At 27.2% G+C, this 16778-nt stretch overlaps 1 protein-coding gene across 2 annotated transcripts in view; it reads left to right on the forward strand.

The window, feature by feature from the left end:
• Positions 1 to 558: 558 nt before the first annotated feature.
• Positions 559 to 16778, forward strand: part of LOC100214596 (girdin) — a 38369-nt gene continuing 22149 nt past the window's right edge. For both annotated transcript variants that reach the window (XM_065795989.1, XM_065795990.1), the window contains exons 1-4: positions 559 to 1108; positions 5226 to 5290; positions 7074 to 7227; positions 15532 to 15774. In XM_065795989.1, coding sequence (XP_065652061.1) covers positions 817 to 1108; positions 5226 to 5290; positions 7074 to 7227; positions 15532 to 15774 — 754 coding nt within the window. In that variant the 5' untranslated portion in view covers positions 559 to 816. The remainder of the gene's footprint in view (positions 1109 to 5225; positions 5291 to 7073; positions 7228 to 15531; positions 15775 to 16778) is intronic.

The raw sequence follows: 16778 nt of genomic DNA on the forward strand, positions 1-16778 counted from the left end.
GTCTCTTGTGCCATCTACCAAAATTCATTCTCGTGTTACTCGTCATTTAATTAAGTCTCATCCTTTTTCTGTGACTGTTCCTAAGTGCTCCAAAAACGCTTATTGTCTAGTACTTTTCTTCAAACGTCAGCACTTTTGAATTCGCTTCCTTCATCTTGCTATCCTGATTCATATAATTTGCAATCCTTTAAGTTGTCCGTCAATCGTTGTCTTGCTCTACAATCTTCATCTTTTCTCTTCCAGTAACTTCCAACTTTAATTAGTGGTAGCTTGCAGCCTTGTTGGAAGCGAAGATGTTTAAAATAAGAAAAAAAAAACTGATTTCGAGAAAGCAACAAAAAACTAAACTAGTTTTAGTTGGGCATCAACAGAAATAGATATTTTCTTTGCCCATTTTTAGGACCAAAAAATTTTTTAATTTGTTCAATATTTAAATAGATGATCGATTTAAGTATGTAAAACACGGAAATAGAATTAACTCAAATCTTTTATTTTTTTGACTTAGCGCGTTTTGCAGATGGGTGCTGATATAGTGTTTTTGTTAAATTATTACAAAATAGGAGTAGAAAAACCGCTATTATATATAACTCCGATTAACGGGTGGGTCATGGCCGATTGATTAACCACAATATCTCCGATCTTTGGTTATGTAAAGTAATGTAGAAAATAAAAAAGTTATGTTTATGCAAAAACAAATAATCTCCATTGATTCATACCAAAAACGTTCAAATTTCATTGTTTAAACAAAGGAACATAATATTTACAAAATTTTGTTGAATTAAATGGACGGCTGATGATGGCGAAAGGATAAACTTGATGACGCACTGGAACAGATTTTATGTTAGACATAAGCACTATGAAAGAACAAATATGGCTGGTGATTTTGTTGAGAATAACGTTACAAAAGAAACATGTCAAACTTTTGCACCCCAGCAATGGCGGAAAACAAGATGTAAACATTGTTTTGGGGATATAATTGAGCACACAAAACAGTTGTCCAAAGAAGAATCAGAAGAATTCATAAATTCATGTATAAATGGCGAAACTTGTAAAATTTCAATTCGCACAGTGACAGATAATGATGATCAAACTCAACATAAAAATAAAGGTTTATTGCCAGGCGCATGCCTTTTTATTTTTAATATAGGATGTTTTTTCTGTTGAATTTTGTATTAAATGAATACATAGTAGCAGTTTATTATTAATTATTATTACAATTAAGTAATATTAGCTAGTTAAATAGTTATGGATAGTTTGCAAATTCGAGTAATGTTTGTTTTAAAATACATCAAACATATTTAAACATTTTTATGTCTGATATAATTTATGTGTATGGCATTTTACACCCCTAAATTATTGTGAAAATATACTGTTTATTTTTACATATTTTGATTTTTAGTTCAACTTTAGTTGTAATCAACTTTAATCAGTTTTAATTGCAATGAATAAAGCAAATTATATTTAAAAAGGTGAATTGATATTAAGATATTTTGATGTCCATAGGCATAGCTATAAACATTTATTAAAAAGTGTGAAATAATTACTACCAAAATACAACCAATAACTACCAAAAGTTAAAAAAAATCTGAAAATTTCAACATTTCCTTTAATTCGTCCTTAGGCTTATGACTAACTAATGTCCAAATTTTTAACATTATTTGGTTTGCTTTTATTGTTACATTAGTATCATTCTCTTGCTTAGTTTTAGAAATAACTTGATTTTATAAAAATCAGTAATTTTAGAAGTAGTAAATATAAGTATTTGGTAATAAAAATATAACTGTTGCCCTCCTCTCTCCTAATACCACCTGATAGGGGTGGAGATTATATAATACTGAACCCCAGACTTCTATAGTTATTTCCATAATGTTATTTTAAATTTAAGAATCAATATATAATCAATGTATATATGACATAACAAAACTGATTTACAAAAAAATTTAATTTATTGTTTAAATAATGTAAATTTAATTGAGAAAAAAAGTTGTTACTCTAGTTTTGGTGGTTAAGAAATGAAAAAAAATTAGGTGCAAAGAATCTTAGCACCTAATTTTTAATATGGCTCTCAAGTTTCTGATATTTGATATTTATGACAAGTTTTAATAAAGGACGATAAATTTATAATCTTTTTAATTTATTATACATTGTGACTCTTCATATACATATACTCTTAATATATATACTGAATATAGACTCTTAATATATAATTTATAATGCAAATACAACTAAACATTATAATTGTCAAGTGTCATTATACTTTCTTTTACAAGTGTCACTTTAAATATAATATAGAATCTATAAAAGGACATATGAAAATGGTTTTTGTTTTTGTTTTTTTGTAGTTGGTAGAAAATGGTAAAACTACTTTAGATTAGTAGCCCCTGTGTTAATACTTTTTTAAGGTCGTAAATTAAACTATGTTAAAAAAAAAGTTAATTTAATGTCTTCAATGAGTAATATACAATTTTGAATTATTGTTTTATATGAAAGAAAACAGTAATTAATAGCTAATTTTATCAAAATTCTCTAATTCGTTAAAAGTTTGAGATTTCTTTCAGGGTTGCAAAAAAACCGGTTTTTTTGAAAAAAAACCAAAAACCAAAAAAACCATGGGTTTTTTGGTTAAAATTAGGTTTTTGTTAAATAATGCCGTATTTAGTTATCTTTTTAAATTAAAAAAAAGTATAATGCTTTTTGTTTGAGTAAACTATATTCTTTATCAATATTACTGTAATATTTCATCAAAATTATTCAATACATCATTGTTTAATGTTCTATATATAAATACAAGCTTTGCTTCTTTTTCTACCCCCAATTGATTTCTTAACTTAGAATGAACAAGGCCAAAAGTTAAAAAAATTCTTTCGATTCCAGCACTAGAAGCTGGTGCATTTAATAAACCTTCAATATCCATTATGTTACAATCCACAATTTTTAGAGATTTCCACCATTCTATTGGTGATGCATTTTTTAAAACAGATTCACTATACAAATAGCTTTTATCGAATGGAGCAGATTTGGCTTTTAATTTGAATATTATTGGTAACAAATTCTTGAACTCTTTATCTGCAAAATTCATGGCAGCTTTATTTCTAGGATCTAAGTCTTTATTTTTTTCAAACATTGTGAAAATGATGCTCCAGTTGTTGAAATATTTGTCAAGTAAATCACATGCAGAATTCCAGCGAGTTTCAGTTAGAAGTGGCAATTTTGCTCCTCCATTTAATTTATAAATTGCTCCAGCTTTATGATTATTTCTTATATATTTTATTATTTGTGTAACATTTGCTCACATTTTCAATGTTAAGATCATTTGCTAAAAGATTCAGCATATAAGCAGCACACCCAAAAGTTATGATAATATCTCTTTCAGATGACATGAACTTGTCTCATTGATTTCATATTAGCTGCATTGTCAGTCACAAAGCTTTTTACTGTGCATCCAAATTTACATATTACAGAATCTATTACTTCTCTTGCTAATTGTGTAAGATATTCACCAGTATGTGAATGACCAGAAGTGTTGATTGTTTCTACTAAAATGTTATTTTTATCTGTAATTACAGAGATACAAACTATAGGTTTATTTTGTACATTACTTCAGCCATCTAAAGACATGGCTACAATTTTACCATTCAATACATTACATTCAATTTCTTCTGCATAAACCCTATCTAATATTTCTCCTCCAATTTGAGTTCTATTAGGTAGAGTGTATCCTGGATAAAGCATATTGCTAAATTTTTTATTTTTTATATATAAAATTCTTTGTGTTCAACTGTTCTGAAGCTAAAGTTTGTACTGTATATAAATCTACCAAGTTGCAGATCAAATAAATCTTTCTCTTTGAGGCTTGTTTGTGTGAAAAACTTATCTATTTTCAAATATTTATTAGCTGATGTTGAATTGGGCTGAGACCTTTTCATTTGTTGTTGTGACCTTGATGGTGAGTTACCTTTAAAATGAAATTGCAGTTTATTGAATTATTCTATGTTAATATGTCTATACGTGATAATTCAAATATATATGTTTACAATTTAGGGAAAGTTTAAAATTTAAAATGGCAATGCAGTAATTTAACTACCTTCAAGAAGTTGTTGATCTTCCATTGACTCCATAATTTCATGGGGTTGTGATTGCTTGCACTTTTTTATATGTTCATGCATCCTTTGAATTTGACCTTCCATTTCTTTTCTACATGCATTACAAACTGCTCTACACCCCTTTCTTTCTGGAACAGTCACTCGTGTGTACTTTAACCAAATCATATCATATTTGCGCCCAGTTTTTTGTGACATTTTTTGTGGTATCAATAAATTATGTTAGAACTACTTATAGTTTTGCTAAACATTTAAATATTTATTTCATCAGGAAGTTTTCTTAACGATATATATATGTGTGTGTGTGTGTGTGTATATATATATATATATATTTGTATATATATTCATATATATATATATATATATATATATATATATATATATATATATATATATATATATATATATATATATATATATATATATATATATATATATATATATATATATATATATATATATATATACACACACATATATATATATATCGTTAAGAAAACTTCCTGATGAAATAAGTTCATCAGGAAGCAATGCTTCTTTGTGAACCTAATGAAGGAGAAAAAGCCTGTAGAAGAAAACAGATAAATAAGTGTTATTACTAATTTATTACTGCTATGTTCTATATGAACACTGAGGACTCTATTCTATGAAAAAACAAAAACAAAAATCATGGATTTAAAAAAAATATCTATATTTAAGATTAGTTATATTTGTTAACATAACCCTGTTTTAGTTTTCTGTTGTAAGTTCAAGCCTTTTTAAAAAAACATTAATTTGGTTTAAACCAACATTTTTTTAATTGGTTTAAACCAATGGTTTAAACCATTTGGTTAAAACCATGCAACCCTGATTTCTTTTTTTGATGAAGTTTTGAAAAATACTCATAAAAGGCTGAAAATATTTTTATATTAAGATTAATTAAAATAATGTTAAAAATTTCTTTTTAAAGATTTAAACTCTTAAAGTTATTAATTATTTTTTCTATACATTCTATTAATTTTTCATCTTAAATTGTGTTTCAAGTTTGAACAAGATCAGATGATCAAGTTTAAACATGATCAGATGAAATTAAAGTATTTATTCAATGTAAAATTATGCTGATATTTGCTTTGTTTCTTTTATTAGAAATTTTTGAAGATAAAGTCATTAAAGATAAACAAAATGATGAAGATGAAGAGTTTGATGACAAGGTTAGTCAAATATACTAATTAAAAAAATGTAACTGGAGATTTTAAAATAATCCTTACCTTGAAGTGTCTTAGATGTATTCAGGAGTTTTTTTTTTTTTTCAACCAAAAAACCAATGGTTTCAATTTTTGTTTGTGTGTGTGTGTTTTTTTTAATTGTATTTAATCATTAAATAAAAATTATGTTTATATTTAATATTTGATAAAGAATAATTCATCCATTCTAACATCATCTATATTAGCATTATCTATTCTAATAATATTATTGAATTATGTACCATATATACATTATTATTATATTTTGAAATATTTTTGTTGTTTTAAATTCTGTTTAAATTATTTGAACTTTAGTACAATGTTTTTGCAGTAGGCATCTAAAATGGTTAAATGGACTCAGCCCCCTTCTATTTAAAAATTAATATAATTAGGTTTTGGCGTAATGTAAATTAATGGCTTAAAACGTAGGTAAAATCACAATTTTGTACATCAATCGTAAACAGGGTAACATTTGTAACAAGGCCTGATATAATAATAACTATATGTTCATATAATAATAACTATTCATGTAAGCATAACTATTATTTGAGTTGTCATCCACCAGACAACTAACACATTTTTCCGTAACTTTCTCTTATTTTGCATTGGTTGAATATTAGAGAAAGAATCTATTTCAAGGTCCTTTTAATAATGCACAAATCTTTTATCCTGGAATCACCACTATGTTATGCATTTTAATTTATTACTGTTTATTATTGTTTATTATTATTTATTACTGTCAGAAAGAACATTAAAATGTCAGAAAGAACACTAAAACTAAAGGAAACAAAATGTGTTAATCGTTTTGGTAATCAAGCATTATCCCATTATGGTCTTAAACTTTGGAATGTACTTCGAAATATTATCTGTGATAAAAAAATCACAACTATTTAAAAGAAAAACCTAAAATCTAATTTTTTGGTGAATAGAGAACTATTCCACTAAAAAACTCTTAAATATTAAAATTTTTATTAATATAATAGTTTATTGCACAACTGAGCAAGTGTTTTGCCAATTTATCCATTATTCTTAATATATTATAGCAAAAAACACAGTATCTGTGAGTAAATCTATGTATTAATTTATTTATAATAACAACTACATGTTCATATTAGAATAAATATAACATATATTTAAAAATTTAAAAAAAAAAAATTATTTTCACTAAAACAACCATAAATCCTTGTTAAATTTTTTCCCTTTTGTTTTCCTTATTTGAGACCCAACATGATACACTTTTAAAGAATTTTTTTGATAAAATTAAGAACTCATTAAATGTTCAAGGGTCTTGAGGGACCCCTAAAACATTTTTTAAATCAAGTGTTTTTTTATCATATAGAACACATTAAGGGGGTGGCAGCATGTATTAATGAACATATAATAATAACTATATGTTCATATAATAATAACTAATCTTATCATAAAAACATAGAGGTTATCTGTCTGTAGACATGTTTTCAGAGAACTCGAAAACTATATTGCATAAAGAAAAAGTATTATACGAGCTTTGTTTTAACTTGATATGAAAGAAATCTAAATAGGGTAAAAATTTAATAAGAATTTATGGACGTTTTAGTAAAAATAATTTTTCTCACAAGCTCATTGTATTTTCTAATAATATTGTTTAAACTTTTTTTTTGTTTGACGATACAAAATGACCATTAATAAAATATTAAGTGGATCAATAATCTTTTATAATATAATATTTCTAAACTTTTAATTATAAATCAATTCAAAATTTCACATTTAGGATAGCTGTAATGAAGATGTCAGCACACCTCCATTAACAAATCAAAGAAGATCAACACGTCGAAGGAATCCTAACCAAAGTTTAACACAATCGAATCCTATGATACGTTCATCTAATTCTTCATTATGCAGTTTAACTAGTGAATATACTGATGGTTATTATATAAATTTTTTTAATAGTTTTATTCAAATATCTTGGTAAATATATAAATTAGGATACAAACTAAAAAATAAGGAGTTTGAATTTACTTACTCTTCAAAAAGGTTTTTTTCTGTAAAAATGCTGACTTAAATCTAAATGAATTTGGAAAAAGAAGAAAACAAAGAATATTAAAAAAATGATAGCTGCCCCAACCCAAACCCTTATATATATATATATATATATATATATATATATATATATATATATATATATATATATATATATATATATCATATATATATATATATATATATATATATATATATATATATATATATATATATATATATATATATATCAATCCTCGGAACTAGGGTTGGCATTTAGCAATGCCAACCTAACTGCTGACCTAGAAGTCTTTGAGGTCGACAAAAAATTGCCACGGACCTTGATAAAAACTTTCTCAAAATAATATTTTAAAAAATTTTTTAAACAGTATAATAATATTATATTATAATATATAATAATATATTATAATAATATATACAACACACACACACATATAATCATGTGCGTGCATATATATATATATATATATATATATATATATATATATATATATATATATATATATATATATATATATATATATATATATATATATATATACAGTATCGAACAAAACAAGTGCAACCAAATAATGCTAATTAAGTTTCTTTATATAAAAGAGCTGCATTTTTTCAATTTAGAGAAATAACTATGTAGCTGTTTAGAGACAAAGTTCTTCAAGTTTTATTCATCACCAAGTTCATTATTTGTACAAGAAAATTAATAAGTTAATCAAAAGTATTAAAAAAAAATTGACTTCCTTCTGGACGAAACAAGTGCAACTCTACAAAATGTTGACCGATCTGTATTTCGCTATTAATAATTCGTGGCAAATCCATTGTTGTCGATCACAGCCTTGAATCTTCGAGGCATAGATTCAATCAGGTGATCAATGAAACTTTGTGGAATCGCTGCCCAGGCCTTTTGGATTTGTTCAAACAGTTGAACAAATCCAAAAGGCCTGGGCAGTTCAAACAGGTTCTCGATAGGGTTAAGATCCGGAGATTGAGGCGGCCAATCCATCACCGATAGGTGGTTGTTTTGAAACCACTGCTTGACTACTTTTGCAGTGTGTTTCGGATTGTTGTCTTGCTAAAAAACCCATTTTATTGGCATATTCCATTCAGCATGAGGTAACATAACATCTTTCAGGATATTTTTATACATGAAACGGTCCATTATTCCATCGTTTCGATGTATTGGACCTAGATCGTTAGCAGAAAAACACCCCCAAACCATTACATTGCCTCCACCATGCTTCACGGTCTTATGGCAGTAACGTAAATCGAGGCGTTTTCCGGCCAGTCGAAGTGCACGGTAAATGCCATCGCTCCCAATGATGTTGAACTTTGATTCATCACTGAACAAGACAGTTCGCCATTTCTGCACATTCCAGTCAATATGAGATGTAGCAAACAGGAGTCTTTTCTTCTGGTTTTTTAGTGAAATCAGCGGTTCCTTTGCAGGGCGTCAAGAAAACTATCCGGCTTCAACAGCATGTTGTCTGATTGTTCGGTCCGATACAGGCTCTCTAATTGCTTTTGTATCTCGACTGATGATATCCAGGGATCCTTTTTGACGGATCTGACGATCATAGAATCCTCTCTAGAAGTGATGGAACACCGTCTTCCACCTTTGTTATCTGCTGCCAACTTCCCCGTAGAACGATATTTGGAACATAGTCTTGATACGGTCCATTTTTTCGCGCGATATTTATCACAAATACTTTTTTGTGACATTCCACTTACGTAATCGCCAATAATTTTCTTTCTTAGTTTCAACCCAAGACTTTAGGGAGCCATTTTTGCACTTGAAGTCATAAAAATAATAAAAATAAATAATCACGCTTCTCAAGGCTTACGTGTTACATTTACCTTGTGATGATACAATAATGCTCTGTGGAACACAACGTCTTGGTTGGATGTGGACTGTATTGATGTAATGAAACACTTGTTGTATTTCACTTCTTGTATTGATGTTCTTCAATAAAACACTTTGATAAAACTCACTTCTATAAACTGTCTTGATAATACTGATTGACTTCCATATACTGACTGAATTACATGTCGATTTACATGTCTCCTATATAGTAAAATGAACCTGTGTGAACCTGTTTTGGAAGATCCTAGATGCTTCTTTTCGATGCTTCTGGAAGCTTCTGGATGCTTCTGAATGTTTCTGGATATTTCTGGATCCTACTGGATGCTTCCAGATGCTTCTTCTGGAAACTTCTAGAAGCTTCTGCATGCTTCTGGAAACTTCTGGATACTTCCTTTAATTATTAAAAAACTTCCGTGACGTTGACACGGACCAGACTTAAGAAAATGAAACAAACCAAAAAAGTTGCACTTGTTTTGTCCGCTGCAAAATGGCACTTGTCAACGAAATTCTGCCTGTGTGCTGTCATCTGTCAGCTGATTGCTCATGTCATGGCATGCTATAACTCAAGACTCCTGAACTGTTTGCTGTAATAGTATAGTTCGTTTCGTTTTTAAGACATGTAAAATTAGGAACACTTTTTAGCATTGTTCGATGTTGGTTGCAAATGTTTTGTCCAATACTGTATATATATATATATATATATATATATATATATATATATATATATATATATATATATATATATATATATATATATATATATATATAGTAATGATAGCTACAATGCAACTTGGCTATAGTAGCTTCTGGTACAAATCTAGCTTTTTCTTGAACTGGTTGGTTGACATGGAATTGACAATGTAATAAGCTTTTTCTAAATTAACGCACTTTGGTTGGTAAAAAATTTTTTTCTTTGATTACAGTTTGTAATTATTTCTCTTTTAAGTCTGCTGCAATGATCTGCAGTTGGCTTCGCAGAGAATCCACAAGTCTACATCTTTAAACTTTTGTTTGGTTTTAAAGGGTTGGATTAGGTCTCTTTTTATGAGTCATTCTTCTAGGGTTGTAAGAGTCTGTCCTTATAAGTATACTTTCTTAGGGGTTGTTCATAAATTACACAACACTAAATTTGTTTAAAAAACAGAATTAGGATTATTAGGCTCTTTTACGCAGGGGTTTTCACTAAACTTAATATGCCATGCCACCCGAAAAAAAAATATATTAAAAAAAGGAAACAAAATTAAAACGAAAAATCAAATTTTAAATAAATTTTAAATAATTTAAAAAAAAAATTGAAAAAAGAAATTTTTATACAACTTTTGTATTTATTTTTTAGGATGGTAGATTTTTTAAGTTATTTTTTAGATTTTTTAAGTTATTTTTAGCTACAGAATGGTACAAATCAAGGGAAAAAAAATATTTTATAATAACACTTTTATAATTTTATAACAACAATTGAAACTTGGTATACAATTTATTCACGATTTTTACAAAACTAATTTGCTATGTACTCTAGAACTATGGGAAACTTTGTTTATATTTTTTTCTTACATTTATTCGTTTTCTCGTCTTTAAGTTTTAAATATGTTTCCGCTATATTTGACGTTTTTTCTCAATTGAACCTGTCATTTCAAAAAGGGCACGAGTTCATTTACTAAAACTTTTCAAAATCAACAAAAATATGATTTTTATTAAAATAATGTCTAGGTTGTTAAAGAAATTAAACATTGAAGTAGATAAATAAAGAACGTATATAACTTATATATTTTTTATTTTTATAAAAAAAAACATAAATCATACAGAAATTTTTATTTCAAACTTATAAACTAACTGTTAAAAGTTTTGGACTTATGTCCTTTTCGAAATGACAGGTTCAATTCTTATATAATAGGAAAATCAGAAAATAAATTTCTATTTATTTGTGAAATATATTATTTGATTGATAAATTTTGTAATGACGGAAGAAAATAAACAAAAGAATACCATGGTTTTTTTTTTAAATGTATTTACAATACTTGATGTCTGTTTGAAATTGTTTCCTTTACATTGCCCAATTTTCAATGTTAAGACGAATTACTAGAGATAATGAACATAACGATTGCTCTGTTTGAAAAAATGTATTTAAAAACTTAAAAAAAGTGTTAAATAGGCTCCTAAATTTTCATTAAAAAAGTTCAGTAATATAACAATGCAGATTTTTGAGTGTCGATAACAAAAGTTCATCAGGAAATAAACTTGCATTTAAAGGTACAATTTGGAGATTCCAACAACAGTGCAGACTATATCAATGGGGTAGTGAAAACAACCAAATGTTTTATATTTGAACATTAGCATTAATGACTTTATTATTTTTCTTGAAAAACTTATTAAAAAATAAAAAAAGTATATTTTGCAAATAAATTTTTCTTATAAAAATAAATTGCAAATAAATTTTTCTCTTTTTCAATTAGTTTTCTTGCTTTCCTGTGCTCTGATAAAAGCAGTATAATTTAGCAAAAATATTTGAAAAACAAATTTTAAAATTGTCCTTATTTATAGCGCAAACAAAAAAGTATTTCCTTAATATATACTGACTTACAAAAGCTGTGAATAAATTGTATATCAAAAAATGTTTTCGTTATGCTCTTATCTGCTTTCTATCTTGGCTTGTATTATTACGGCAGTGGAAAATAACAAAAGTCCTAAAAAAAAAAGAAAACAAAAACAGTATAATATTTAGGTATATTTTTTAAATTTTTTTTGTAAAAATTGTCCTTTTTTTAATTTTCAATTATTTTTTAGTTTTTTTGATTAGATATTCTATGTTGTATAGTACTAGTTTCCTTTCTTTGACTATTGCTTTTTTTATTGTCTGTAGTTTTTTATATGTTTTTATATTTTCTTATGTGCTGCAAGTTCTCAAATGGCTTACTTTATAAAAACGTCAAGTTGTCTAAAAAAATAACTTTAAACATGATGAACAAGAAGTGCAACAACACGCGCTTCCTGGGAAGGCTTGATGTGCTATTTTGATTTAACTTAAGGCTCTGTGAAGGAAACTTTTGATCTTTTTGGTTTTGTTTACTAGCATAATTTAGCATTGTGTAATTTATGGACAATCCCTTAGGACATGAGGGATTTTTGTTATTTTTTGTGGAACTTTTTTAAGTTTTATTGTTGTGTTTGGTGTTTGGACACCATGCTGCAAGTGCATTTTCCAAATGCTGGCTGTATAAAGCCTTTTCCATATAAAGGTCCTGGCATCTGTGGCAGCTGTGATAACTTGTTGTTTGGATTTTAGGTTTTCATTAATTTGAATACAAAGATCTTGTTCAGATATTAGTAGGGTTAATGGTGTTGTGGCAGGGCTCAATTTAATTTTTTATAAAGTCCCAGACAAAATGTCTAATCAAAACATGTTTGGGTCAGTCAATGTCCGATCAAATTTTTAAAATTTTTACAGTTATACGAAACCGTTATGCAAACAAAATCTTTGTCATGTTATTCAGTTTATTTAACGTTAGTCTAGTGAAGTTGTAGTTCCTTTCCTAATTATTTAGAATATTTTTTTAGATAGACTTAAATTTTCACTCTGTAACTGACAATGCTTATTTATTTTTTTTACAATTTGATAATGGCTGTTTTGATGTTTTAATAATTTAAATGCAATTAAAAAAATTATTACATTACAAATAACTTTTAATCATTGATCTATTTTTAATTTTATGCGAAGGCTTTAAATAAAATCAAAAATTAATTACAATGATCGTTTAAAATAAGCATATTATGTGTAAATTAAATGTTTAGATTTTTTTTTTAGGTATGTATTTTTTATGATAAATTTAAACATTTGAAACTATTTTTCAATGTCTTTCTAAAAATCTTTCAGAAGATTATTTTTTTAAGTTACTTTAAATTATGAAAAACTTAAATTAAATCTTCCCGTGATTTCATTACTTTATTTTTTTTTGTTTCTATTTTTACAAAGAATTGTTTAAAAAAATTTTTTAAACTTGACTAATTAAAGCATGAAATGATTAAAAATTATGATATATATATATATTTTATAAATATATATATATATATATATACACACACACACACACACACACACACACACACACACACACACACACACACACACACACACACACACACACACACATGTGCATATATGAATAAAGCAAATATCTTTATATTATCATGTATAATATTGTAAAAGAGTGCTCAACAGATAAACTAGAGTTATTAGTATATATGTTACTGTTACCTGCAGTACCAGGAATTAGCTAAATGCTAATGTTTATAATATAATATAATATTGCAACTCATATATATATATATATATATATATATATATATATATATATATATATATATATATATATATATATATATATATATATATATATATATATATATATGTATGTATATATATATGTATATATAACGTCTTTTTATAATAATCTCTCTCTCTCTCTCTCTCTCTCTCTCTCTCTCTCTCTCTATATATATATATATATATATATATATATATATATATATATATATATATATATATATATATATATATATATATATAAAGAGAGAGAGACTATTATAAAAAGACGTTATTTTTCTAAACTATCTTTTTTTGCAACTTTTTAACATTAAATGTTTGTACATCTTTAAAATATTAGATTTTTTTCTTTTTAATAATTTAATTTCACTTTTCAATAGTTTAAATAAAAAAATTTTATTTATTAAACAATCAATTGAAGTAATTTGTAAAAGCGTTTTGCTTAACTTTAATTAAACACTTTAAAAGATAAGTTTCAAAGTAATTTTTTTTAAATGCAATTAAAAATGTAACAAAAAGTAATTTTAACTTTTAACAAAAAAAAATCATTTGCTTGGTCAGCAATAGTCTTCGATCGCACGCCATTCCTGTCCAAGCTTTATTTTTTAGAATTTAATTCCTGTCTGTCAAAATGTCTGATTACTTTGTAAATTGATTAGACAATCTTAGGTTTTAGCCGGACAATTAAATTGAGCCCAACCATTAAGTTGAGCCCTGTTGTGGTTTTTGTGGTGAAGCATGGAATATTGTGGACCTTTGCATCCTATGTGCACTATAGCACATATATCTATGGCGCATGTGCAACTTTTTTGCACACTCTGCAATATAGCTAATGTCAATTTGTAATGTGTTTTAGTCTTTAATCTTGTGTCCAGATTGAAATGGGGCTAATAACTTAGTATCGTCCGCATAGAGTTTACATCTTGATTTTAGATTCATTTGAAGATCATTTATATATAAATTTCAAGATATAAGTCGAAATATAGTCAGGTGGTATTTTATTTGTATTTTGTGGTTTATTCAAATTTTTCCAATGGATCATCAATCATTGAAAAACCATGTTGATCTTTGCAGAATAGTTTGTTATTAGCAAAGTAATTAACTATTCTTTTTTGAAGTAATTTTTTGAGTATCTTGCAAACTACAGATGTTACGCTGATTGGACAGTAGTTCAGTGGTCTTTCCTTTTTTTGTTATATTTTGTTTTAGTATGTTTGCTTCTTGCTATGCATCAGGGACTTCGCCATGTTGAATATAGTAGATATGACCATTCCTTAGACAAGGCTTGCCAAATGTAAGGATTTATATTGTTGCAGCCTTAGATTTGGTTTTTCTTCCAAGAGAATTTGATTTTTTTTTTTTTTTCATCAATTTGTTGAATACAGTGTTTGTTTTTATTACAGCATTTCATTGCATAAATGACTATCAGATTGTATAAATGTTAAAATGGTGGTTGAGGGTGTTGTTCTTGTTTATCTGCTGTTAGTAGTCTGTTTGGATGTTTTAGAGATTGTAAGTTTGCTGTGATGTTTTAGAGCATGTTTGTTCTTTTTGTCGTGATGATTTAGAGCATGTTTGTTCTTTTTGTCGTAACTTTAAAGATTGTATGTTTATATGCAGTAACTTTTTGCCATTACTTTTAAGATTGTATGTTTGTATGCAGTAACTTTTTGTCATTACTTTTAAGATTGTATGTTTGTCATTCTATTGAAAAAAGTCTTGAGAAACTTCTAAAAATAATTTTAGAAAGATAAGATTAAAAAAAAAAAAATTTAAATCCGTTTCATTTTTTTAATATAAAACTCAATTAGGGTTGCAGAGCCACATATCAAGTTGTCTGCAAAGTTTAAACCCTTTATTTTTCAATAATTCAAAAAAATTTTATTTTAATTAGTTCACAGGAATTTTTTTTCCCACTATTATTTGACCATATTGGTAAAATATATTAACTATTTTTACTTAGTCAAGAAATTATTTAAAAATTAATAGATGACAGCATGTTGTTTTTAGGCTATTCTGATTATGATTATGATGCACCTAGTGTTACTGATGACACAGATGATTATGTCGAAATTCAGTATCCTGCTGATGATCTTAATCCTGAGACAAAAAAGCGTATGAATGATGAACGTAGAGTTTCACGCTCAAAAATATTGGATCTTGAGCGTGAGCTTGAGGGACAACAAGATATTTACCGAGCTAGTGAAGCTGCCAAAGATAGACAGATAAAATCTTTGATTCGTGAAATAGAGGGTAATTTTTGTATTATATTGTATTTTTTTAAGTTTATTTATTAATTATAAATTAAGTTTATTGTTATAAAATGACAAGTTTTGTTGCATTACCTTAAACTAGATTTTATAAATTGAACAATGATCAAAAAACAATATGCAATGAGCCTAAACCTTGAATAGATGTTATTAATGATCATGGTTTGATCTTTCTAAAAGTATTATCTCAATCTTTTTCATCATCAGAATCCCCATATCATCATGCTTCTTACAACTATCTTAAAGCTGACTGGGACTCTTTCCATGATTTTTTTCGTGATGGCCCTTAGTTAAAAATCTTTTGTCTTCCTGCTGACAAATGTGTTTACTACTTAACTTCTTGAATTCAAAACAACATGGAACCTTTTATTCCCTCTTGAATATTTCAAATCAAGCCTCGTTCTTCTCCATTGTTTTCATTGCATTGTTCTGCTGCAATTTCCAATCGGAACCATTACTCCCATATCTATCACAAAAACAATTCTCCAGAAAACAGGCGTCTGTTTACTGTTTCTAGAAACCATTGTAAAAAGGTTTTTTCTAATGCCGAAGCCTGCTATTCTTAGGTCACGAAATCTTGTATTTCATTTCAAAAATTTGGCTCTCATGACTTCTGGAGAATCTTTAACAGTATCTATAATAAGAGCAAATCTGTTATTCCACCTCTCTTGTATGGTTCAGATTTTGTCACCTCACCTAAAGGCAAAGCTGAATTGTTTGCTAAAAACTTTTTATCAATTTCATCTTTTGATTCTACTAGTTGCGTTCTACTTGATATAGCCAACAAACAGGTTGATCCATTGCTTGACATTCGTTTTACTTCAGCTTCTGTAGCTAAAGTGATTTCCTGCTTAGACTCTTCTGCAGCTTGTGGTCCAGATAACATACCTGTTATAGTCTTGCAGTAGTGTTCTCCGAAGCTGTCGTCTATACTTTCAAAACTATTTAACAAGTGCTTATCAGACTCTTGTTTTCTAGCCTGCTGGA

The sequence above is a fragment of the Hydra vulgaris genome, chromosome 04 (assembly GCF_038396675.1).
Source record: "Hydra vulgaris chromosome 04, alternate assembly HydraT2T_AEP".
NCBI classification, from domain to species: Eukaryota; Metazoa; Cnidaria; class Hydrozoa; order Anthoathecata; family Hydridae; genus Hydra; species Hydra vulgaris.